This window comes from Lynx canadensis, chromosome D1 (assembly GCF_007474595.2).
Source record: "Lynx canadensis isolate LIC74 chromosome D1, mLynCan4.pri.v2, whole genome shotgun sequence".
NCBI lineage: Eukaryota > Metazoa > Chordata > Mammalia > Carnivora > Felidae > Lynx > Lynx canadensis.
Window position 1 is genome coordinate 108546660 of NC_044312.2, and position 21154 is coordinate 108567813.

General features: G+C 59.1%; 5 protein-coding genes across 6 annotated transcripts; 2 read left to right on the forward strand and 3 right to left on the reverse strand.

Annotated features, from left to right (window-relative positions):
• The first annotated feature begins 53 nt into the window (after positions 1 to 53).
• TM7SF2 (transmembrane 7 superfamily member 2) lies at positions 54 to 4768 on the forward strand. The gene is made up of 10 exons (XM_030331414.1): positions 54 to 360; positions 758 to 954; positions 1038 to 1092; positions 1461 to 1655; positions 1738 to 1841; positions 3193 to 3312; positions 3400 to 3568; positions 3771 to 3851; positions 3947 to 4069; positions 4389 to 4768. The coding sequence occupies exons 1-10, from the start codon at positions 309 to 311 to the stop codon at positions 4547 to 4549; spliced, it is 1257 nt and encodes a 418-aa protein (XP_030187274.1). The 5' UTR covers positions 54 to 308; the 3' UTR covers positions 4550 to 4768.
• A 147-nt stretch (positions 4769 to 4915) lies between these two features.
• On the reverse strand, positions 4916 to 6214 carry ZNHIT2 (zinc finger HIT-type containing 2). The gene has a single exon (XM_030333477.1). The coding sequence runs from the start codon at positions 6169 to 6171 to the stop codon at positions 4975 to 4977; it is 1197 nt and encodes a 398-aa protein (XP_030189337.1). The 5' UTR covers positions 6172 to 6214; the 3' UTR covers positions 4916 to 4974.
• A 2337-nt stretch (positions 6215 to 8551) lies between these two features.
• Positions 8552 to 9915, reverse strand: FAU (FAU ubiquitin like and ribosomal protein S30 fusion). Its single transcript, XM_030331390.1, has 5 exons — positions 9807 to 9915; positions 9466 to 9548; positions 9222 to 9366; positions 8899 to 8954; positions 8552 to 8725 (listed from the first exon to the last, which is right to left on the reverse strand). Exons 2-5 carry the CDS (start codon positions 9538 to 9540, stop codon positions 8600 to 8602), a joined length of 402 nt encoding a protein of 133 aa, XP_030187250.1. The 5' UTR covers positions 9541 to 9548; positions 9807 to 9915; the 3' UTR covers positions 8552 to 8599.
• Positions 9916 to 10030: 115 nt separating this feature from the next.
• Positions 10031 to 12500, forward strand: MRPL49 (mitochondrial ribosomal protein L49). Its single transcript, XM_030331389.1, has 4 exons — positions 10031 to 10154; positions 11094 to 11244; positions 12015 to 12139; positions 12252 to 12500. Exons 1-4 carry the CDS (start codon positions 10077 to 10079, stop codon positions 12396 to 12398), a joined length of 501 nt encoding a protein of 166 aa, XP_030187249.1. The 5' UTR covers positions 10031 to 10076; the 3' UTR covers positions 12399 to 12500.
• A 921-nt stretch (positions 12501 to 13421) lies between these two features.
• SYVN1 (synoviolin 1) lies at positions 13422 to 20866 on the reverse strand. 2 transcript variants are annotated; one of them, XM_030331388.1, is made up of 16 exons: positions 20636 to 20866; positions 19639 to 19787; positions 19319 to 19411; positions 19075 to 19227; positions 18885 to 18933; positions 18371 to 18474; positions 17610 to 17736; positions 17410 to 17509; positions 17250 to 17315; positions 17038 to 17154; positions 16780 to 16943; positions 16378 to 16506; positions 16112 to 16282; positions 15839 to 16025; positions 14695 to 14843; positions 13422 to 14615 (listed from the first exon to the last, which is right to left on the reverse strand). In XM_030331388.1, the coding sequence occupies exons 2-16, from the start codon at positions 19768 to 19770 to the stop codon at positions 14509 to 14511; spliced, it is 1848 nt and encodes a 615-aa protein (XP_030187248.1). In that variant the 5' UTR covers positions 19771 to 19787; positions 20636 to 20866; the 3' UTR covers positions 13422 to 14508. The 2 variants fall into 2 exon arrangements, with proteins under 2 accessions (XP_030187248.1, XP_030187247.1); XM_030331387.1 differs by lacking the exon at positions 20636 to 20866 and adding an exon at positions 20441 to 20522.
• Between the last annotated feature and the right edge of the window lie 288 nt (positions 20867 to 21154).

Here is a 21154-nt window from a genome sequence, read left to right on the forward strand (position 1 = left end):
GCTTGCGGGGGCGGGGCTTGCCCGGGGTGGAGTTGTGAGGCTACGGGGGTGGCTTCGGAGGCCCTCGCGTCAGGCCCGCTCCCGAGAGCCGATTGGCTGGATTGCTGGGCCTGGAATGGGCCGGGGGCGGGTCCATTTAAAGACCTCGGCACTCGGGCGCTTGTAGTCCGAGCTCGGGGACCAAGCAGGTGCTTGCGTGAAGCGGGCCGATCCTCTGCGTCACCAAGCTCATCTCCTGGGGGATGGGGTGGACGGTGTTCCTTTGACGGACGCTTGTGTACCCCCCGGCCCCGGGTGGAGTGGAGACCATGGCCCATCCTCGGGGCTCCCGGGCTCCGCTGGAATTCGGGGGACCCCTGGGTAATGGGGCAGGCGGGGCTGGGACCAGAGGCTCGGCGGGTACGGGGTGAACTGAGAGATGGGGGAGGGTGCAGGGTCTGAGAATGGAAGGCTTTGAAGGGTATCCCGAGGCAGAGGGGTCCGGTGGGGGGTGGGGGGAGTGTCTGGGGAGACGGCTGCAGAGTGAGGCATCTAAGGAGTGGAGGATTGGACGGAGGATGGGGAGCAGGGGGAGGATCCTTGGGCGAGCGTGGGGGCGGGGACCAAGGTGGAAGTCAGGGAAGGGGCTGAGGGCTGAGGACGGGATATGGAAGAAGGCAGTGGGAATGCCGAGGGGGCCCTGGAGGCAACGGGGCGCCTGCGGGTGCCGTGGGCGAGTTGCCGAGCGGACCCCCGACGCGACCGCCCCCTTCCCCAGGCGCCGCGGCGCTGATGGTGCTGCTCCCCGCCACCATGTTCCACCTGCTCCTGGTGGCCCGCTCGGGCCCGGCGCGCCTGCTGGGCCCACCCCCCTACCTGCCGGGCCCCGACGTGCTGTGGAGCCCGCGGGTGCTGCTGCTGTGGCTCACCTGGCTCGGCCTTCAAGCGGCTCTCTACCTACTGCCGGCGCGCAAGGTGCGGACTCGGCGGGCGGAGGGAGGGGGCGCCCCCAGAGAGAAGGCACACTCCCCCCTTACAGAGTCCCTTTGTGCCTGCAGGTGGCCGAGGGGCTGGAACTGAAGGACAAGAGTCGCCTGCGCTACCCCATTAACGGTGCCTGGGGGATCCTTGCGCCGGACTTGCGCCCGGTGGGGGTGGAGATCCAGGCCCAGTGGCGATTAGCCCCCGACCCCAAGCTCCGATAGATGCCTATTTCATGCCATGTGCCCAGGCCGACGTGGGGGATCTCACTGTCCCTCTGCACGTCCCTTGTTCCTCCACCCCTACCCGCAGCATTTGCTGCTACTCTGTGCACCAGAGCAGTGGTCGGTGTGACCCACTGAAAGCCAAGGGCAAGGTCCCTGACCTCCCTGGGCTTTGGACTGTGTGTGTGTGTTGGGGTGGGGGTGGGGGTGGCATGGAGGGGGAGAGCAGGGGTGTAGGGGCGCAGCCCCCAGGACTCATTGTGGACTGCGGTTCAGGCTTCCAGGCCCTGGTGCTGACGGCCCTGTTGGTGGGCTTGGCAGTGTCCGCGGGGCTGCCTCTGGGGGCGCTCCCGGAAATGCTCGTGCCCTTGGCGTTTGCCGCCACCCTCACCGCCTTCATCTTCAGCTTCCTTCTCTACCTGAAGGCTCTGGGAGTCCCTCCCTCCGCCCTGGCACCTGGGGGGACCTCAGGTGAGAGGGGGCCCTGTAGGGAGCGGATGGGGGCAGGTGGGGGTGCTTTCGCTTGCGCCTTCATCCCTCGGCTGTTCTCCAGGCAACCCCATCTACGACTTTTTCCTGGGACGGGAGCTCAACCCGCGCATCTGTTCCTTTGACTTCAAATATTTCTGCGAGCTGCGGCCTGGCCTCATCGGCTGGGTATGCTGGGCCCGGCTAAGGGGAGGGGAGGGATGGATAAGCTGCTGAGGCAGGCAGGGCCAATGCTGTGCAGATGTAAACCATTAATCATCCATTCCACAAATATTTGTTGAGTCCACTGTGTGCCCTGGGCACTGCTCTAGGTCCAAGGAGACAAAGGAGAAAAAGTTACAGGAAAGCAAGGAAAAAAAAAAAAAATCTCTGTCCCCGTGGAGCCTACCCTCTATTGGGGAAGGCAGACAAAACAGAAGTAAAAAATATATAGCATGGCTCGGGAGAAAAGGCACGGAGGGAGTTACGTGAGCAGGTGCAACTTTCAATAAAGCAGTCAAGTTCAAGAGCTATTTTGAGGACAGGACAGGGTGATGCTATGCTGCCTGCCGGTCCAAGCGGTGCCCAACTTAAGACTGGTCACTGGGTGCGGCAACCTGGTCATCACCAGTGGCCTTGATGACATGCCAACTGTGGTTTTCGGTTGTAATCCCCCATGCTGGACTGTGGTCAAGATTTCCCAAAGGGTCTCTCGGGCAAGGTCTCTCTGGCCTCTGAGGCCATTTCCTCGTGTGTGAAATGGAATAAAGTCAGAGAGCTTCCTGCTGAGGTTCTTGTGGGGATTAGAAGCGGGGACGTTAACGGCGACACCAAAGCCACCGCTACCAGAATGGGGCGCTCGGCACAGGCTGGCTGCCAGCCAGCCGTTACTGAGTGTTTCCTGGGTGCCAGACTCATCGTGCTTCGTGCTGTCCATGCGTCAGGTCCTCTGGTCCTCAGCTCCATAAGGCGGGTCCACGATCATTTCCCACATGGGGTGGGGGAAAGGAGGCTTTGAAGAGGGTCAGCAGCTTGCCCAAGTCGCAAAGCTGAGATTCAAAACTAGGTCTGTTTTAAAGATTTTGTGTGTGTGTTTTAATGTTTATTTATTTTTGAGCGAGAGCGAGCGGGGGAGGGGCAGAGACAGAGAGAGGCAGAGAGAGAATCCCAAGCAGGCCTGACGTGGGGCTCGAACTCACAAACTGTGAGATCGTGACCTGAGCCCAAATCGAGAGTCGGACGCTTAACCGACGGAGCCACCCAGGCGCCCCCAAACCACATCTGTTCTAATCCTTGTCTGTTGCTCTCCCAAAAGGAATATTATAGGATGAGGCAAGAGTCAGCCAACAGGCAGGGAGCACTTCCAGAAGCATCTATTGCGGTCTTTCCCCTGGGTACAGGGCCTGGGTCCATTCAACAAAGGCCTGAGGACTGAGAGCTGTAAGGGGAAAGGCTGGCTCCTCTCCCATGTAGGTGCTGCCACCTCTGTAGAGACGGGCTGGGGACACACTGCCCTGTTCTCCTTCCCCGACGACCCCAGGTCCTCATCAACCTGGCGCTGCTGATGCAGGAAGCGGAACTTCGGGGGAGTCCCTCACTGGCCATGTGGCTGGTCAACGGCTTCCAGCTACTCTATGTGGGTGATGCCCTCTGGCATGAGGTGAGGCCCGACTGGGCGGAGAGGCGGGGAGGGCATTTGAGGACCTCGTGGGGACTGAGCCAGTGTGTCTGGGTCCCGTCCCTGCAGGAGGCTGTTCTCACCACCATGGACATCACACACGACGGGTTTGGCTTCATGCTGGCCTTTGGGGACCTAGCCTGGGTACCCTTCACTTACAGCCTGCAGGCCCAATTTTTGCTGCACCACCCGCAGCCCCTGGGGTTGCCCGTGGCCTCCGCCATCTGTCTCATCAACGGTCAGTCTGGAAGGGGCTCCTCCCCCTGTCATTCATTCATGTCATGTTTATTCAGCACCTGGTAGGTGCTAAGCCTCAGGCGCTTCTCTAAAGCCGGGGCTTGGGAGGACTGGGTCCGAGGTCTCCGGGGCCGCGTGGGGAGGGTTAGGGTCAGGTAGAAGGCTATAACCCTCAGCCCTGACCACTTCGTGCTTTCCCCTAGCTCTTGGTTACTACATCTTCCGAAGAGCCAATTCCCAGAAGAACACCTTCCGAAAGAATCCTTCTGACCCCAGAGTGGCTGGTGAGCTGGGTTCCCGGGCTGCCATGAGTGAAGTGTCAAGGACAGCTGGGCTTCCAGCAGTCCCCCCCGCCCCCTCATGCCCTGTCTCTCCCCAGGCCTCGAGACCATCCCCACGGCCACGGGGCGGCAGCTGCTGGTGTCCGGGTGGTGGGGTATGGTCCGCCACCCCAACTACCTCGGGGACCTCATCATGGCTCTGGCGTGGTCCTTGCCCTGCGGTGAGCGGCTCGGGTGGGCACAGGGCGGGCACCACGCGTGCGAGGGGCAGAGATGGTGAACACAGGAGGCCCAGTCTGGGTGTGGAATGCAGAGCAGGGGTGCGCCCCGGTGGAGGGAGCCCTCAGGGAGCTGGGGATGGACTGAGTGGCCGGGGCCGACCTCTATCCAACCTAAGCTGTGCCAGTGCCTTGGTGCAGACCTGGACCTTTCACCATAGAGCCCCGGGGTCCCCGTGAGCCAGTGGGTGTGGAAACCTCTGTGAACTGGGGCGGGGAGGGGGGGCGCTGCTGAGGGGTCACAGCCTCCCTTTCCCCACAGGGGTGTCTCACCTGCTGCCCTATTTCTACTTCCTCTACTTCACGGCGCTCCTGGTGCACCGGGAAGCCCGGGATGAACAGCAGTGCCTACAGAAGTACGGCCTGGCCTGGCAGGAGTACTGCCGGCGCGTGCCTTACCGAATCCTGCCCTACGTCTACTGAAGCAGCTCCACCGACCCCGGGTGGGGGCACGTGCCCACCCGCCCGTCAGCGCACCCAGCACCAGGAGCCTGGACCCCTCCCCTGCTCTGAGCTCCCACAGGCAGGGGTGAACAGCCTCAGGGAGGTGCTCCGGAGAGAGGAGAAATGAAGCCAGTGCCCCAAAAATGGGGGTGGAGGGGCTGCTCGTCCTCCTCGGATAAACATCTGGAACCCTTGGTACCACTTCTCTCCCTTTCTGGGGTTAGGGTGTTTAAAAACCGGCTGGGTCAGCTCTGATCTGGGAGAAGCTGAGAGGTGGTTTGTGGGCCCCAGGGTTGGGGGTGGATTGGGGGGAGAGGGGGCGGGACAACAGCTGTTACTCAGAAATGGGCACCGCTGCCAGGGCAGACCAGTCGCGGCTTTATTCGTGACAAAGAGATCCCAGTTCAGCCAGGGAGTTCCTCAATGAGAATTCTTGGAGCAGGTGGCAGGGGGCCTCCCCAAAGCCGCTCCAACTCCCCAGTGAGGGCTGCCACCTCCTCGGCGGCCACAGCGTGGGCTCGGTGGGCCCTGGCACAGTCTAGAGCCAGGGGCGTGAGGGCCACCTCATTTTCATTGGTCCAAGCCAGCAGGAACTGGCACTTCTTCCGCGCCCGGTAGAGGCGATCTCGCTCTTCGGTAGCCACAGCTTGCCTCCGGGCCTGGCCCAGGGTCCGCGCCAGGTGCCCCAGTGCCGCCAGCGTGTAGCCTTTCTGGTTGGCCGGGCCCTCGCCCATCAGGATGCGGGCGGCCTCGCGCATGGCGCCCCGTGTGCCCAGGGGCCCAGGAGGATGTTCGCCGGCTTCGAGCACCCGGGCTGCGGCCTGCAGGGCTTCCTCGGCCGAGGCGAAGACCTGCTGCGCACCCAGGGCGCCGGAAACGCCGAGCAGCGTGGCACAGAAGTCGGAGAGCAGGGCGTCGTCGCCGCCGCCGTGATACAAGGCAAGAGCGTGTGCGTAGGCGAACAGCACGTTGGGCAGCTGGAAGCGCACGAGCGGCGAGGCCGGGCCACGGCTCAGGCTGGCCAGCGTGGGGATCCGGGTGGGCACGGTGGGCGCGCAGGCCTCGGGGTCGTCTCCGAGAAATGGCTCGGCGGCGGCCTCCTTCACGGGTTCCGGTGGCGCCCTCGCGGGGGTGGGCTCCAGCCCCACGGGGTCACCGCCCGCAGCATCGCCCACCTCCTCCAGGAGCCGCGGCCCGGCCCCGCGTCCCCACCACCACGGCCGCCATGGGGGCAGCAGCCGCCCGGCCTCGCCCCGGCTCAGCAGCCGCTCGAAGGCCGCCTTCTCGGCCGGGGCCAGGAGCTCCCAGAGCCCCGAGAGGCCGCCGGGCGCCGGGCCAGGCCTGAGGCCTGCGTCCTCCGGGTCGTCCTCGGTCTCGCGTTGCTCACGCAGCCGCCGCAGGGCGCTGGCCAGGCGGCTGGGCGAGGCGCCGCGGCCGCGGAGCTCCCCCAGCACCTGGTCCCGGTAGAAGTCTTCGGCGCAGGTGCCGTGCGCCCGGTAGCAGCGCAGCGAGCAGTAGGGCACATTACAGCGAGGGCAGGTGTAGCGCGCTGGTTGGGCCTCCCCCGCCGGGCAAAAACCGCACGGCCCGGCCGGCTCCATGGCAACCGGCGCCCGGTGCCACTGGCGAACAAGCGCAGGCGGCGCGGGGCGACTTCCGGCGCTAAGCGGTTGCTTCCGCCTCCAAGGGAGGCCAGCGGGGCGTAGCCAAAGCTCCCGAGGACTCTCGGCAACTTCCGCCCACACTCGGGAGCCAAACCCCACCTCTCGGTCAAGTAGGGCTCGGGCAAGCGCAGGAGCGGGTCCTGACGCACAAGCCCCGCCCCGAGCGGTGAGGAGAGAGCGCAAGCGCGCTAGGCGGGAGCTCCGCTGGTACCAGCTCGCCCCCTAGTGGCTCCCTTTTTGGCACCAGAAAGCGCGGTGGCGGAAATTCATCCTCGGCGAGGCACCTACTCTAGGCGGCTAATTGCCCTTGGCCCTCGGGGGATGAGATGCGTCCCTGCACTGGGAGGGTAGCCATTCTAACTAGGGGACACAGACAAAGTGGAGTAGAAAAAGAATGAAGATAGACTACTTGGCCTACAACGTGTGTGTGTGTGTGTGTGTGTGTTGGAGGCGTTTCCCCTCTGGAGAAGAAAGCAATTTTTAAGACTGAACTTGTCCGATTCCCCCTCCTAATCTGTGGTTTATCCAACTTTTAAGGGCAGAATCCACAGCAGGTTCCAAAATCACACTGAGGGGCAGTGATGTGGTCCCTGTCCTAAAGGAGCTTATTTGTGGTAGAGTGGGCGTGATAACCCACACAAACCGTGGCAAGTGTCCTGAAGACCATCCATGGCACCCATCAAAGTGAGCTCTGGTTCTTTAGCCCCTCACCTCCATCTAGTCCCAGCCTCAGTAAGTTGTATTTATCTCAATGTGGATCACTTCCTTCCCTACCAAGATCTGGATGGATTTGAGGACCTTTGAGTCTGCTCTTTCTCCATCCCCACGACCACTGGTCTAAGCTACTGGTCCCTTAACTGGTTTCTGTTCTTGCCAGCTGTCCGGAAAAATCAGGCAGAGAAAGTACTGGGTCACAAGTCAGATCACATCAGGCACTTCCTTAAAACCTTTCCCTGTACCCGGGCGACGTTCCACTGGCACTTGGACTCAAACCCAAACTCCTCCATGTTAACAATACCACATAGCTTTGCACACAGTTCTCCTGGCTGGAACTCTGGTCATCTCACTTGACAGGTTGCTTCAGGTGTCACACATCCCATCTTCAGAGCCCTTCCCTATGATGTTATGTCTAGCCCACCACCCCCCGCCCCTCTTTCATTACAACACCCTGCTTACTTTGAGGCTCTAGCACTTGAAACTAACTAGCTTCTGCACTTAGCCCACGAGAATCCAAACTCCTAGAAGGGAGGGGACGTCTTTTTTCTAGAAAGATTACTAGAGATAAAAATAGCCAATATACTTGCACACTTTCTATGTGGCAAGTACTGATCTCAGTCTTTCACATCCTTTATTAGTCTCCACAGCAACTCTGATGATGACAGAGATTAAATAAGTAGTTTGTCAGTCAGAAAATAAATGCAGCGAGGATTAAAACTCAAGGCAGTCCAAGTCTAGATCCCGAGGTCTTTACCTCATGTTATACTGTATTCCAAGAACAAGCAGATTGAAAAACCTTATCAAAACAAGTGGATACCCACGTAGCTAAGGGACCTTGAAATGAATCCCAGAGAATTCCGCTTCTGGGAACACAGAAACAACCCACCTGACCTGTGATTAGGGGAGCAAAGTTACACAATGCCAAAGTAATCAGGCAATGCTTTCTGTACAAGCCGCTTTTGGGCAACAAACAGGCCCATCAGATGACCCAGCTCAAAATATCCATACGTCTTGGCTGACCAATGGGCTACTTGCAACCAGGCACAGGTACCAAAAAAAGAAAATTCCATACATTCCCCTACCTCCTCACCTTATCCCAGCCCTCCCTCCCTTGCACTGTGTTCAATAAACTTCTATCTCCTTTGTTCTGCCTGGGGTGAATTCTTTACACTGCTTTGCCCAAGTCACTGGCCTCCACCCAATCGGGTCACCCCACCTTTCTAAAGTGGGGACAGGCCAGAACCTTGCCAAGGACTCCACTAAGGCCATACATAGCTGGTCCCATCTCCAAGGGAAGGTCAGAATGGCCTTCCTGATAGATCTACTATTCAAACCCCTCTCCTTTACCACAGCCTCCATAATCCTCCCACGATTCTTGCCACCTTCTGTTTAAAGAACAACAACAAAAAAGGACTCGGGAGAATTACCAAGTTATTTTCACGGCAAGGCTTTTCTTGTAGTTTATCACTTTTTGCCCATGCCAGCCCAAGGGTCCCTGCCTCTTCCAACTAGACGGTGCCAAGAAACTAATGAACACACCACCGACCCTGGGAGCCACGTATCCTCCCGCAGCCCTGCAAGTGAAGGTGAAACTATGAGATGTCTGGACTAAGTGGCTTTATTGGGGAATGCCAGGATCACGACAGACTTAAGAGTTGGCATTGGGGCCCTTCTTCTTCCCAAAGGTGGGCACAACGTTGACAAAGCGCCGGTTGTACTGCATCCGCCGCTTGGCACGACCTGTCTTCTTCTTCTTCTTCTCCTGCTTGGCCACCTGGGCCAAGGAAGGAACGATCAGACCCTGGTTGACCTCTTCCATGCCTTCCCTCAGCCCAACTCCAGGAAGAAGGCAGACAAGAGGAAAGGCCAAAGGTCTTGGCTTAACTTTGATAGAAGGAAAACAAAACAAAACAAATTCCAAACACCACCACCAATACTCTCACCTACCTTAGGAGTCTGCCCTCTTACTTTCCCAGCACGGGCCAGGGAACCATGGACTTTACCTGCGACGGTAAACGACAGCCAACAGTTAGGGGAGCAACAAGGCCCCACCCAGCAGAATCCTCTCTCTCTCTCAATTCAAGCCTTTATAAGCTCTAATAAATGACTGAAAAGAGAACTAGGCTCTGGCTCAGTCTCCCACGGACCTCTCAGGAGTTCCTTCTAAGGGAGGTAAACAAGAACCACCCTGGATTGAGGACAATGAACTCCACAGCCCACACTCGTTATGAGCTTACAAACAGTTCAAAGGACAATCCTCCCCAACTCACCTCCAAGCATGCGGCCGGCTACTTCCAGGGTGGTCAGAGCTTCCACTCCACACTGACCCAGGGTAGCCTCATCTTCAAGGGGCGTGCCCGCCAGGAGCACGACTTGATCTTCTGGAGCGATGCCCTCCAGAGAGGCTACATGAGCCTACCGGGAAAAAGAAGATTCGTCAGCGTTCCCTTGGGAGGGGAGATTGAAAAAAAAAAAAAAAGAGGATGAAGCCCAGGAAGCACCAAGCAGCCTTACCTTGATCTGGGCGACCGTCTCCTGGCCGGTCACCTCGAGGGTGTGTAGCTCCTGGGCGCGGACAAAGAGCTGCATGTCGGCGACTGAAGAAAGAAAGGCTTGTATGAGGAACAATGCTCTAGAGGGGTCGGGGGATGGGTGGTGGGCCGGGGCCGATCGCTCTGGGATTTAGGTGGTCGCGGGATCTCACGTGGGTAAGGCCGGGCCTTTCAGGGAGGTCGGGTGGGGAACAGAACTTGGCCCTCAGAATAGCCCCTCTGCCTCTACTTTTCCCGTGCCCTCTGATCTCGCGGCCAACCTACTGTTAAGCTCTCCAGATCCAGCGGGGACCCAAATCTTACCTGAACTACGGCCACCGCAGCCGCAACCACGAAGATGGAGTCGAGAAAGAGGAAGGAGGAAGGGCGCGCACGTCCTCACCGCCTGCTGCGTGCTACGTCACTGCTGAGCGACCGCGAAGGTCTCTGGCGTTTGTACGGCCCACCGCAGTCCTAGCTCCTCCTCTTTACGCTTTGCGCAGGCGTTCTTTCGGTCCGGGGCGGTGCGCTCCCGAAGGGGCGGAACCAGGCCGGTTGCGCGCGCAGAAGGCCAGTGTACGGGAGCGGTGCAAGATGGCAGCGTCCTTGTTCCGAGCTTCGCTGAGGGGCTGGAGAACCGGCGTCCAGCCGGGCTGCGGGCTACGGTGGCTGGTGAGGGCGCTGAGCCTGGAGGTGGGGGAAGAGGGCTGCGTGTGAGTCTGGTTGTTACTCCTGTAACCCTGGAGCTCACATACAAGGTTGAGAGGCAAGGTGCAGGGCTGACAACGCGCCCCTGTGTGTGGGGCTTGGATCCTGATTGGTGGACAGCTCGGGTTGGTCAGAACTGGGAGAGGCTACACATCAACGCTTGCTGCCTGATTTTAAAAAGGGATAGCCATTTCACAGGGTAGGGGTCGGCCCCAGATCTTTGGCGACACTTAGGGAACCTGGGGTTCATGATATACAGGCCACTTCATTCTGCTTGTAACCCCGGGGCCCATCAGGACTCCAGGATTATCTGTTGGAGGATGGAGAGACAGCGGAGAGTTACCTTAGGTAGACTGTTTATTAATGTCTTAATTTTTCCTAGATGGAAAAAGGGGGTAATAAAATACCTTACTGTGTCATTGTAGGAATTAACTCAAAACAATACCCATAATACATTTAGTCCAATGCCTGGCGGTGTTTATATGAGGCCAAAACGTTCCAGGTAAGCGAGGGTCACGTCAGATGATTGTGAGTGGCATTATCAAGATTGCTGAAAGTGCCTCATCCAGAACTAGAATATTTCAGCAGGATGTTTAGAGGAAACTTTAAAATACTGAAAAATGCTGTATTGGTCAGACTGACAGTGATTTGGCTTTGGGTTTTGAGTCCCACAGAAATCCCAAGAGAGGCAGATGCCTCAGAGTGCCTGAACTTCTTTTCCAGTCCTGCCTCTACCCTGGCAAACTGAAGTCTGATGCTTTCCTACCTCCAGTCTTTTATTTATCCCAGTCTCTGCACCTGTAGTGTTTTTACCTACTGAAGTTCTGCCTCTCCTGTGGTGGGTGGGTGTATGGTGGCTGGGCCAGTAGAGCAACGGTTGTTTGCTTTTGATTTTGGCCGCAGAGCCAGACCCAGGGGCCTCCTGATTACCCCAGCTTTGTGGAGTCTGTGGATGAATACCAGTTTGTGGAGCGCCTGTTACCCCCTACCCGCATCCCAAAGCCCCCAAAGCATGAACATTATCCCACTCCTAGTGGCTGGCAGCCACCCAGAGGTGAGCTGGGTGATGGGGATGGCTTGGAAGTTACAGGGAGCCCCCCCCCCCCACCCCGCCAGTGGTGTACTTCCCCAGTGGGTTCAGGATTTGTGTTGAGGGCACTCAGGGCTTAGCACCTATCTCATGTTCAAGGAGGGGGCCTGGGAATGCAGCCCTGTTTTACTAGTACCCATCCATCAACGCTGTTGGGATGGGGTCTTCCCATTCAGAACAGTGAAGCAAAGAGAGAAGACCCAAGAGCTGGGACCTCCATGCCCCGACTCCACTAGGCCTCGTACCATAATTGAGAACATAGCTTGGGAGTTGGGCAGTGCTGGGTTCGAATTTGGCTCTGTTATTCATTGCCAGCGTGATCATTAGTCACTCGGTTTCTCAAAATGGAGATAATCTGCTCAGTACATAAAGCACTTAGCACAGAGCCCAGCATGCGGTAGGTAAATCCCCATTTCTTTGTGCCAGAGATTCTTTGTGCCAGGGGAGAAGTGCAAGGATTGGCCCCAGATGAGGATCCAGGGAGGCATGGCCCTAACTTCGTTTCTTCTTGAGCACCTTCTGGTGCCAGGCCCTGTGTTGGGCCTGCGAGATTACCAGGGTGAACAATCTGGCCCTGGCTCTAAACTTAGGGAAAGAGCGGGTCTTCTGATCTGAAATCTAGAGGTGGCTTTGCCATTGGGTGCACTGACTCTGTGTAGACTGTGAGGGGAAGGGTGTTGGCTAAGGTGGCATAAAGCCTGGGGAGATCTGACTTCTCACTGTTCCTGTCACAGACCCCCCACCTAACCTGCCCTACTTTGTGAGGCGCTCTCGTATGCACAATATCCCTGTCTACAAGGACATCACACATGGCAACCGCCAGATGACCGTGATCCGAAAGGTGGAGGGGGACATCTGGGTAAGCGAGGGGATGGGTTAGGGCCTGATTCTGACCTTTTCAGGGCTGAAGGATGGGGAGTCTACTAGAGGGGATGGTCTGACCGGGCTTGATTTGTCCTCTCTCCACCTAGGCCCTGCAGAAGGATGTGGAAGATTTTCTGAGTCCACTGCTCGGGAAGACACCAGTCACCCAGATCAATGAGGTGACAGGTACTCTGCGGGTCAAGGGCTACTTTGACCAGCAGCTCAAAGCCTGGCTCCTGGAAAAGGGCTTCTGAGGCCCACCTGAGCAGCCTGCCTGACAGCGTTCCCCACAACTAGAGTCTGGGGTGGGGGCGGGCCAGGAGGGAGATGGCTGTAGGACCAACCAGGACAGCAGGTATAAATGGCAGGGCTGAGAGCGTAGACGGGTTAAACGAGGGCCGAGGGCTTCAGAGCAGGCCTTGCTCACATTAAGGGGGAACGGGACCCTCTACACAGGGGCCAGCACTGGGGGCGGGCTGTCTGACATTGGACCCTACCTTCATTGGAGCTCACTGGGCTCAGCTCTTCAAATTCTGGAGGTTGCTGACTGCCCCTCTGGGGGAATAGCCCAATCCAGTTCAGGGCAGGGTGGCACAGGGCAAACGCACTGAGCACCTGCCTTCCTTGGCCCTCAGACCCTCACTACCACAAATACCCTTAAGCCCTTGCTCCAGGCCAGACCCGGCTTGGTGGAGGCTACGGAGGACACAGGGAACTCAGGCGTGGGTCCTAGAGGTCTTCAGTTCCCAGCGCAGTCCTGGGCATAGGCATAAAGCACCCACGTCAGCCCCTTGGCTCGTTCTTTTCACCCTTGGAGAAGGCGGCCCAGTGGCCTTTGCTCCATTCTAGGCCAGAGTTGGGCGTGACTAGGTTTCTAGCTCCAGGAAGCTAAGTGATTAGCTTTAGCTGGTCTGTCCACGAGGGGGTGCTTGGGAGATTCTAGCGGTCCAGCGCAGAGCAAGCCATTCTTGCCAGCTTCCTGACCTGGTGCCAGGGGTGGTCAGGGCCTTTGCGGGGAAAAAAAGATGCTGGCCTTCTGCCCCTGTCATCATTCCCATCCCACTCTGGGCCCGTCGGCCTTCACACTTGCCCCGTCCTTGGGAGTTCTAAAAGCTTAACTCTCTGGGGCTTGGTTTCTTCATCTGGAAAATGGAGATACTGTTGTAATGGTTTAATGTCTAAAGAAACCGTCACCCCCCCCCCGGGATTCTCCAGTCTACAGCCTGAGCAAGAAGACCACTCCCGGCACACTGACCCCATGACACTGGCTCCACCGGTCATTAATGCAAGTCTTTATTTGGCGGTATATACAATTTGAGCTATTAAAATGTGTACAATATTTACAAATTAAATAATCATCTGAAACGGTCTCCAGCAACTCTTGTAACACAAAACCAAGGGAGAAAGAGACAAGGGCAGGCAGGCCTCGGCTCCTGTGGTCCCTACCTGGCCCAGTGCCTTTTCTAAACTGGAAAGACCAGGAGTCTGACACTCCTGCTCCTCTTTCCTAGGGTCAAGCATTCAAGTTCAAAGACAAAATTTAAGCCAAGAGACAACGGCAAGGAAGTAATTCCAATTCTTCTCAACTCAAGAAAAGTTCCGTAAGTTGAGAAGTGGCCTTCCACAGATTCTGGGGCTTGCAGTGGTTCAGGGGCAGACACACGAGCCCTCAGCCTGGAGTGAGGCTGGGCAGTGGTTGCTGGGTGAGACCAGAAGTCTCACTTTAGACAAACTGCAGGGAGAGGGGCGTGGACACCTCAATGCTGCCCACCTGCTCGGCACTCCTTTCCCAGAGCTGTGCGGTTGCCACTAAGACGCGGAAACACCACAGGGCGTAAGTGACACAGTCACCGTCACAAAGAGCTTCTAGGGAGTTTAGGGTAAGAAAAGGGAAATCAGTACCAATCTTGGTGGGTGGCCCAGGAAGCAAGTTCCTGGCCTGCCTCCAGCTCCTAAAGTTCACACGTGGGATTGGGGAGCTAATACTGTTCAGCACTGAAGCGACTTCACACACACACGCACACAAGTGGGCTTAGAAGGGCTGCCCCTTCTCCCAGAGGGGGGTAGAGGGCTTCTCGGAGACTGCCTTTCTGCCTTCACGGCCCCAGCAGAAAAGGGTGACGGGTTGGAAAGAAAGGCTGGGACTGACCCGAGATCCCCATGGCTGCCGGGGACTGAAAGGGCTGGAGTCAACTGGGGCCTCAGGCTTCTTTCCACTCGGCCTAGGGGATGCCACCTCCTTTGTCTCAGAGCTGGGGGTTCTTACTCCCTGGTGCACACAGAGGGAGCTGGCACTTGGTGGCAGGACACGTTACAGCGAGGGCTGCTCAAGAGAGTGGAGGCAGGAGTAGGACTGGGGTCGTGTCAGTGGGCAACAGGGGACTCCAACTTCTGCAGGCGGCGGCGGCGGAGCTCTGCGGCGTCAGGCTCCCCGTCCTCAGGCAGCTCCTCCGTGCCCACGGACTCGGGAGCTGGGGACAGAGTTTGGAAGTGGAACCCAGGGAACTTCCCTCCCAACCCCCACCCCCTCCGCACGCTCGCCCAGACTACCTGGAGGCTTCTCAGGTTCAGGGGCCGGTGGGGAGTCTCCTGGGGATGGGGTGGTGGCCTCCGAGCTGGGGACGCTGGTGGGGGTGGCAGCAGTGACGACTCCAGGGGTCTCCTCAGTGGGGCTGACTGAGGCGGCAGGCCGGGGGGGCCTAGGAGAGAAAGACGAGGGAGGTGAGGCCTGGACATGTTGGCATGATTGAGAAGATTCTGCCCTTGGTGAGCCTTGCAGGGTGGAGCCCGCACCTCTGCAGCCTCAGTCTGCAGCAGACGCGAGCGAGCGTGTGTGAGTTCTCGGGATTTCATACTACAGACTAAACTACTTGCGGGCAAGAATCGTTGGCCTGTTCGCTGGTAAACGGCGGTCTCTAGCGGGGCGCCAGGCTCCTCACAGAGTTCCCACCTAAGATTTTCCACTGAAGAAAACCATATTCAGGTTGCTCAGACTCAAACTCCCCTCCAAGCCTGTGCTCTGTGTGCCAGACACTCTGTGTGTGTGACCCGTGAATAGGAGCTAGGAGCCTTCTATTCAATTAAAGTGACAGTGGTCACGAAGCAAATGAGTGGTGGGCACCATAACTTACACTTAGGCCAGGCTGGTTCTGGGTGACTTTTTGGGGGCGGGGGGAGAGGAAGAGCAGATGGAGGGCGAACGGGATTTGAAGTGGCCTCGGTGCTGACCGCAGCAAGCCCAATGCAGGGCTCGAACTCACGAACTGTGAGATCGTGACTTGAGCTGAAGTCGGACGTCTGACTGAGGCACCCAGGTGCCCTTGGGTGACTTACGCGCGGTCTCACATCAGGGGCAGTGTTTCCTGGGCACAGAGTCACCACACGTGAGAAAGGTAAATGTGATGAGCTAAAGCGCTGACGATTATGAGTGAACTGACTACAGAAAAATATAAAGGAGCAGGATTCGAAGTCAACTCTCTGCTAATAATAAACACCAGCCCTCCTGAGACCCAGGCAGGCCCCCTGGAGCGAGAGAACAGAGGCATCGAGAAACCCAGAGATCCTGCCGCGCCTACACACAGGTGACGTGAACCAACAGGCATCACAGGGTGGCCGAAGAGAAAGGCCCGGGGCCGGGGGCCTCGCTGGCAGCTCCAGGCTGCCGCCATGCGCGCCGGCCCCCGTGCAGACGTACCCCAGGGAGGCCAGCACGGTGAGGTACTGGTTGATCTGCAGCATGGCGGCGTCCAGCAGGGTGTGGATGTTGCGCAGGCTCTGCAGCCGAGCCTCCAGGTGTTGCCGCTCGTGGCCCTCCAGAGCCCGCAGCTCCTCCGGAGTCAGCCCAGCAAAGCCCGCGGGGGGCACGGGCATCGGGGGGAAGGCTGGAGGGAGGCAGAGGCTCAGCCGGGGCGGCCTGGGCCCGACGCCCAAATCCCTCCAGATCAACCCCGAGGGCGGCTCGGTTTACCAAAGGGTGGAGGCAGTGGCATGCCCATCCAGGGTGGAGGGAAGGGGAAGCCCGGAGCGGGGCCGGCCTCGGGGGCGGGGGCAGAGCCAGGTGCCGAGGCGGAGGCGGAGGCGGAGGCGGAGGCGGTGGCGGCAGCTGTGGTCGTGGCTGCTCCGCTGGGCCGAGAAAGGGCTGGTACAGAGCGAGAACAGGAAGTTGGTGAGAGCTGAGGCCTCGGCTCTCCATTCCTCCCGCCCCCTGGCTGTCGCCGTAGCCCAAAGACTCACCTGCACTAGTGGGTGGAGGGGCCACAGCCTCTCCTGAGCTGGGGGGAGGCGGGACGGGTGGAAAGGGGCCCATGGGGGGCCACAGCGGGAACATGCCAGGAGGAAAGGGAGGCAGGAGGCCCTGGGGGACTGCAGAGAGAGAACGAGGCAGTGAAGAAAGGTCCGGAGCGAGATAGCTCCGAATCACGTGTGAGAGACTGGTTGTTAGGAACTCTGTCCCTGCTCCCACGGGCCTCTCTGAGCTCAGCACTGATGACACGTGACTTCAGTCCACGGAGGTCTCTATGACCCCCTCCCCTATCCAGACTGAGCTTCTGGAGGATTCACCTCCGTGTTTCCCCTACCCAGCTCCGGGCAAGTACTCAACAGTGTGTTGGACGGCCAAATGAGGGGGCCACTCACAGTTAGGGGGCTGGGGCAGGAGTGGTGGGGGATGAGGAGCAGGTGGTGGCCCCTGATCCGCAGGTTCAGGGGGTGGTGGTGACTGGGTCGGCAGTGATGCCCGAAGGACGTCCATACGGCAGGTAGGGCAGGTCTGCTGCCGCTGGAACCAGGAGCGCAGGCAGCTGGGGGTCAAGAACAGGCGACGGTCGGCAAGTCCCCAGGAGCCTGCCTTCCAGGGCCCATCCCCTGCAGTCAGGCTCCCCGGGCCCCTCCCACCTGGTATGGAAAATGTGGTTGCAGGGCAGTCTCTTGGCGCCAGTCACCATCTCTTCTCGGCAGATGATGCAGACGTTGTCCGTTGCCTGGAGCTCCTCCGGGGTGGCATCTGGATACCTAGTGAGGATGAGCCAAGGGTATGTCCAGACCGGAAGTGGAGACAGAAGAACCTGGGGCGGAGCTAGGGAGAGCAGCTGGACCGACCCACTTACAGCGTGTTCATGTTGCGGATGGCTCGGCGAGACATGATGGCGTCTGTCACGGCCTTCTTGAACTGCCTGAAAGGAGAGTTGCAGTGAAAGTTGGGTGAGGGAGAAGAATCAGGTGTGGGGCAGGGGCAGGACGGGCTGGGCTGGGCTGAGCTGGGCTTACCTCATGGCCAGGTACATAGGCCGAATGGCAAAGAGAGGGAAGGTGTGCACCTTGATCATGATAGTCATGAAAGCCATGTACAGCAAAACCTTGATGAAGCCTGGGGGGCAAGGGGAGGTGCAGAGAGCAGCAGTCACAGGGCCTGGGAGGCAGGGCTGGGGACGCTGGTCCAGGTCAGGGGAGGCCCAGGCTCTTCTCACCTGTAAACAGCTCCGTGTAGAGCATGTACACGGCCTTATTGTCCCAGGGGTTCTCGCTCTGGAGGTCCACGGAGTGCAGCACGTACTTGATGAAGATGGTCAGCACCATAGTCATCAGGATAGCATACTGGAGGGAGGAGGGGGCGCGGGGACCTAAGCACACGACGCCTCCTTGCTCTGGTCACCCTTTGCCACACCCAGGCCGCTACAGCAGAGTGCAACGACACAAGCGTGGTACTGGACACAGCTGGGGTCTTCCGAGCGCCTGCACTCACTAGCTGGTTTGACTTCTAGCGGCTCACCAGACCTCTCGGAACGTCAGACACTTTGCTCGTCTGCCAAGTGACGGCATTAAATGTTCCTTAGTGACTACGTTGCTTTGCCGATTAAAAGACGCAGCCAGTGCTCAGCACGGGGTCTAGCGTACGGTGAGCTGCTATCGCTGAACACCCCTCCCCAGCTGTCCATCGAGCTAAGTGCTTCCGTCCCAACGACAGCCAGCTCCTCTGGCGTCGCCTTCCAGGAGGCCTTCCCTGAGCGCCGGGTCAGGGCTCCCCCAACACACACGCCTCTTTCTGTGCCTCCCCCGCTCTCCTAGGCGTGAGAGCGCACGAGGCGGGAGCGGAGACTGACGGCTGCTCCTTGGTGGCCTGCACGGGCCTGGCCACAGAACAGGTGCCCAGGGAGGGGCTGTTGGGTTATTCGAGGCACACTCGGGGCCACCTCAGGCTCGTCCTCCCCACCTCCCGAGCCACTGTTACCTCAAAGCCAAACACCAGCTGCACAGAGGCCCCACGGGTCAGGATGCTGTGATAGGCATGGCTGACGAAGAGGAAGTCCAGGATACCCAGGAGGAACATAAGGGCTGTGGGGACCCCCCAAAGAGGGGGTTGGTGGGGTCAGCCCAGGGACTGACAGCCACTTCCCGCTTTCAGACACCTCCCACCCTCAAGCCCTAGCCACCTAGTCAGGTGGCTTGACCCCGGCCCCCTGGGAGCTCCAGTTTTGCCTAGGAGGGTTTTAGAGCAGCCCAAGTTCCAGGTGAGGAGGCAAAGAGCTGAGGGGCTGGACAGTTGAAAAGCCCTGGGGTGGAACAGGGCAGAGATGATGCAAATTAACTTCCCAAATTATCTTTCCTGTACAGCTGCGGGTCGAGGGGGAAGCCTGCGCTCTACGGCACGGGTCCGCAGTTCGTGACTTATCACGTTCCAATCCTCCACAGCGCCTCTTACTCCCTCCAGCTCCCTCCTCTCCCTTCCCATGGATCTCACTCACAGACGATGCGGCAGTGAAAGAGCCAGGAGATATTGGGGCTGCGTTCCATCTGAGGCAGAGCAGAAAGGGGGCCTGTCGGGAAGGCTGGGGCTCACCCCCCACCCCCCCACCCAGCCTTCACTTCACAAGCCCACCTACCAAGCCACTCCCTGGCTCCCATCTGCTTTGAGAACCCCCTGACCCAACTCACAAAGTCCACACGGTCCTCAGCCAGCCAGTGGAAACACTTGAGGAAGAGAAGGAGAGTGAAGAGTGCAACAAAGCGGGGGCTGAAGTCGTCCCGAAAGACAGTGAAGGCCAGACAAGTCTCAGTGACGGCATACCAGGAACGTTCCAGAAGGTGCTGGGGATTGGGCAGAGAAGGACGAGGAATTCAAGACATTCTGCTTGCCCAGCTCCCTGGCCCTCACTTTTGAGAGTCGTGAACATCTTACCTCCATCTCTGCTGCCCTCAGCTGTCCAAAGAACACCTTGCCCATCACTTTGCCCAAGAGAAAGACAAGGACAAAGGCCTGGATGTAGAGGACCTAGGAGTGAGAAGAGGCTATGGTTTGAGGTCACTTTCTGCTCTGCTATGTCTGGGGCTCATGATTCCGGAACCTCCCTATGTCCCCGTCCCAATTCGTTCAAAGTTAGGCGGCTGGTGGCAGCTTCACGCCTCTCACGCTTACCTGACCCCTAGCTCCGCCCCTGTCTCAAGCAGACTCCTCCTTCCCTCCCAGGGAGCTCCTCCCACCCTGAGCCCTGAACTCACTGCCATGCTGGGGCTGGACTTAGTCAGGTACACCACGGTGGGGTAGAACTGGTGCTTGAGGTAGTAGGCATGAGCCACGACGGCCCCGGTCAGCGCCAGGCTGGCCGCCATCATCACTGCGGTGCGGAACATCGCTCCGGCCTGGAGACCTGCGTGGGGACAGGGAAGGAATAACCTGAGTGTTGCGCACACTGCGCAAACCCTGAACAGTGCCCGGCGCGCGATGTCACTAAACACCAGGGAGAGACCCCCCCCCCCCCCACCTCACCTCTCCCACACAATCATGACGTCAAATATAGCAAACGCCCCCCGCCCCCTCATTTTACGAACAAGAAAATGGAGGCTCAAAAGGGTTAAGCGATCAGACTGACGCAAGGCCTGGAGCCTGGGTCAGTTTTGTTTCAAATCTAGGGCTCTTTCCACGCCGCCTGCCAAGCCACCGCCTCCAGGGAGGAACGGGGAAAGGCAAACGTGTTGCAGGAAGGAGAACTGCTACCACGGGCTCTACCGTGAAGGTGATGGAGAGGATGCAAACGCAGAAATCTCCAGAAGCGGTTACGTGCCGCCTGGACTCGGAGAAGCCAGGCGCTGGGGGGCGCAGCCGGGCAGGCGACAGCGCCGGTGACAGCTCGGCCGGGGTGCGCAACCCCGCCGCGCGCCCCGCGGGAGCGGGCGGGATACGTCAGCCTGGAACCCTGGCGTCCCCCACCCGCCGGGGCAATGTCCACTCGGGGCACCGGAGAAACGGCCGACTGGAGGGATGCAGCGGCGGCACGGAGAGGGACCCGGGTCGCCCCCGCACCTGTAAGCTCCGGGAGCTGCGAACGTCGCAGGTGGGGCCCAGCCTCCGGAGAGCGGCCGCACGGGAGCCTGAGGTCTACCGCCAGCTGACAAGCCGCAAGCGGGGCTGAGGGGGCGCGTCGACCCCGGAGACCGCAAGGGGAGGGCCCAGGTCCCGACTCCAACCACAACCCGGGCCCCACCCCGGCCGACTCACCAGGAGCCCAGCGCCGCGAGCCCGCTCAATCCCCGCGACTGCGGAGGCGGCCCCGGTTAACAACACTCCCCACCCCCTGCGAGCCGGAACTTCGGGGGAGAGACACCTCACTTCCGGCGGGGCGCGGCGTGGATCGTACCAAGTGCACCCTTCCTTTGGCCGCCCCGCGCACCGTCCGTGGTGCCGGGAGCGGTAGTCCCGCCACTGTATCTAGGCTTCGTGCCCACGGCCGGAGCGAAAGACGCGAGAGGTGGTCGGAGCGGAATAGGACAACCCGGGAGATAGTTGGAGTCCCCCCATCTATCAGTCAAAGATGGTATCGCCTCCGCCGCTGAGTGTACTCAACCTAGCGGAGGGCTCAGGCTCTCAAAGAGGCTGGAAGGTGGGGCTTCGTGTGGGCCGTACCACTTGGAAGGGGGAGTGTGCAAGGGACAAGCATTACGGGCTTAAGAGAAATAAAATGTTTTAGAGTCTCATTCCAGAAGATTTCGCAACAACTTCACAAATAAGAGGCTTCCT

What these genes read in the sequence shown, in the direction of transcription:
- TM7SF2 (XM_030331414.1), top strand. Translation starts at nt 309, where the DNA reads ATGGCCCATCCTCGGGGCTCCCGGGCTCCGCTGGAATTCGGGGGACCC. An exon ending in CCTGCGCTACCCCATTAACG is followed by an intron (nt 1,093 to 1,460) that starts GTGCCTGGGGGA and finishes ACTGCGGTTCAG; the next exon opens with GCTTCCAGGCCCTGGTGCTG. An exon ending in CGCCATCTGTCTCATCAACG is followed by an intron (nt 3,569 to 3,770) that starts GTCAGTCTGGAA and finishes GCTTTCCCCTAG; the next exon opens with CTCTTGGTTACTACATCTTC.
- ZNHIT2 (XM_030333477.1), bottom strand. Translation starts at nt 6,171, where the DNA reads ATGGAGCCGGCCGGGCCGTGCGGTTTTTGCCCGGCGGGGGAGGCCCAA.
- FAU (XM_030331390.1), bottom strand. Translation starts at nt 9,540, where the DNA reads ATGCAGCTCTTTGTCCGCGCCCAGGAGCTACACACCCTCGAGGTGACC. An exon ending in AGCCGGCCGCATGCTTGGAG is followed by an intron (nt 8,955 to 9,221) that starts GTGAGTTGGGGA and finishes TTACCGTCGCAG; the next exon opens with GTAAAGTCCATGGTTCCCTG. An exon ending in TAAGAGGGCAGACTCCTAAG is followed by an intron (nt 8,726 to 8,898) that starts GTAGGTGAGAGT and finishes TCCTTGGCCCAG; the next exon opens with GTGGCCAAGCAGGAGAAGAA.
- MRPL49 (XM_030331389.1), top strand. Translation starts at nt 10,077, where the DNA reads ATGGCAGCGTCCTTGTTCCGAGCTTCGCTGAGGGGCTGGAGAACCGGC. An exon ending in GCTGCGGGCTACGGTGGCTG is followed by an intron (nt 10,155 to 11,093) that starts GTGAGGGCGCTG and finishes TTTTGGCCGCAG; the next exon opens with AGCCAGACCCAGGGGCCTCC. An exon ending in AGGTGGAGGGGGACATCTGG is followed by an intron (nt 12,140 to 12,251) that starts GTAAGCGAGGGG and finishes CTCTCCACCTAG; the next exon opens with GCCCTGCAGAAGGATGTGGA.
- SYVN1 (XM_030331388.1), bottom strand. Translation starts at nt 19,770, where the DNA reads ATGTTCCGCACCGCAGTGATGATGGCGGCCAGCCTGGCGCTGACCGGG. An exon ending in CCTGCCCCAGCCCCCTAACT is followed by an intron (nt 16,507 to 16,779) that starts GTGAGTGGCCCC and finishes CTCTCTCTGCAG; the next exon opens with TCCCCCAGGGCCTCCTGCCT. An exon ending in CCCTCCACCCACTAGTGCAG is followed by an intron (nt 16,283 to 16,377) that starts GTGAGTCTTTGG and finishes GCTCTGTACCAG; the next exon opens with CCCTTTCTCGGCCCAGCGGA.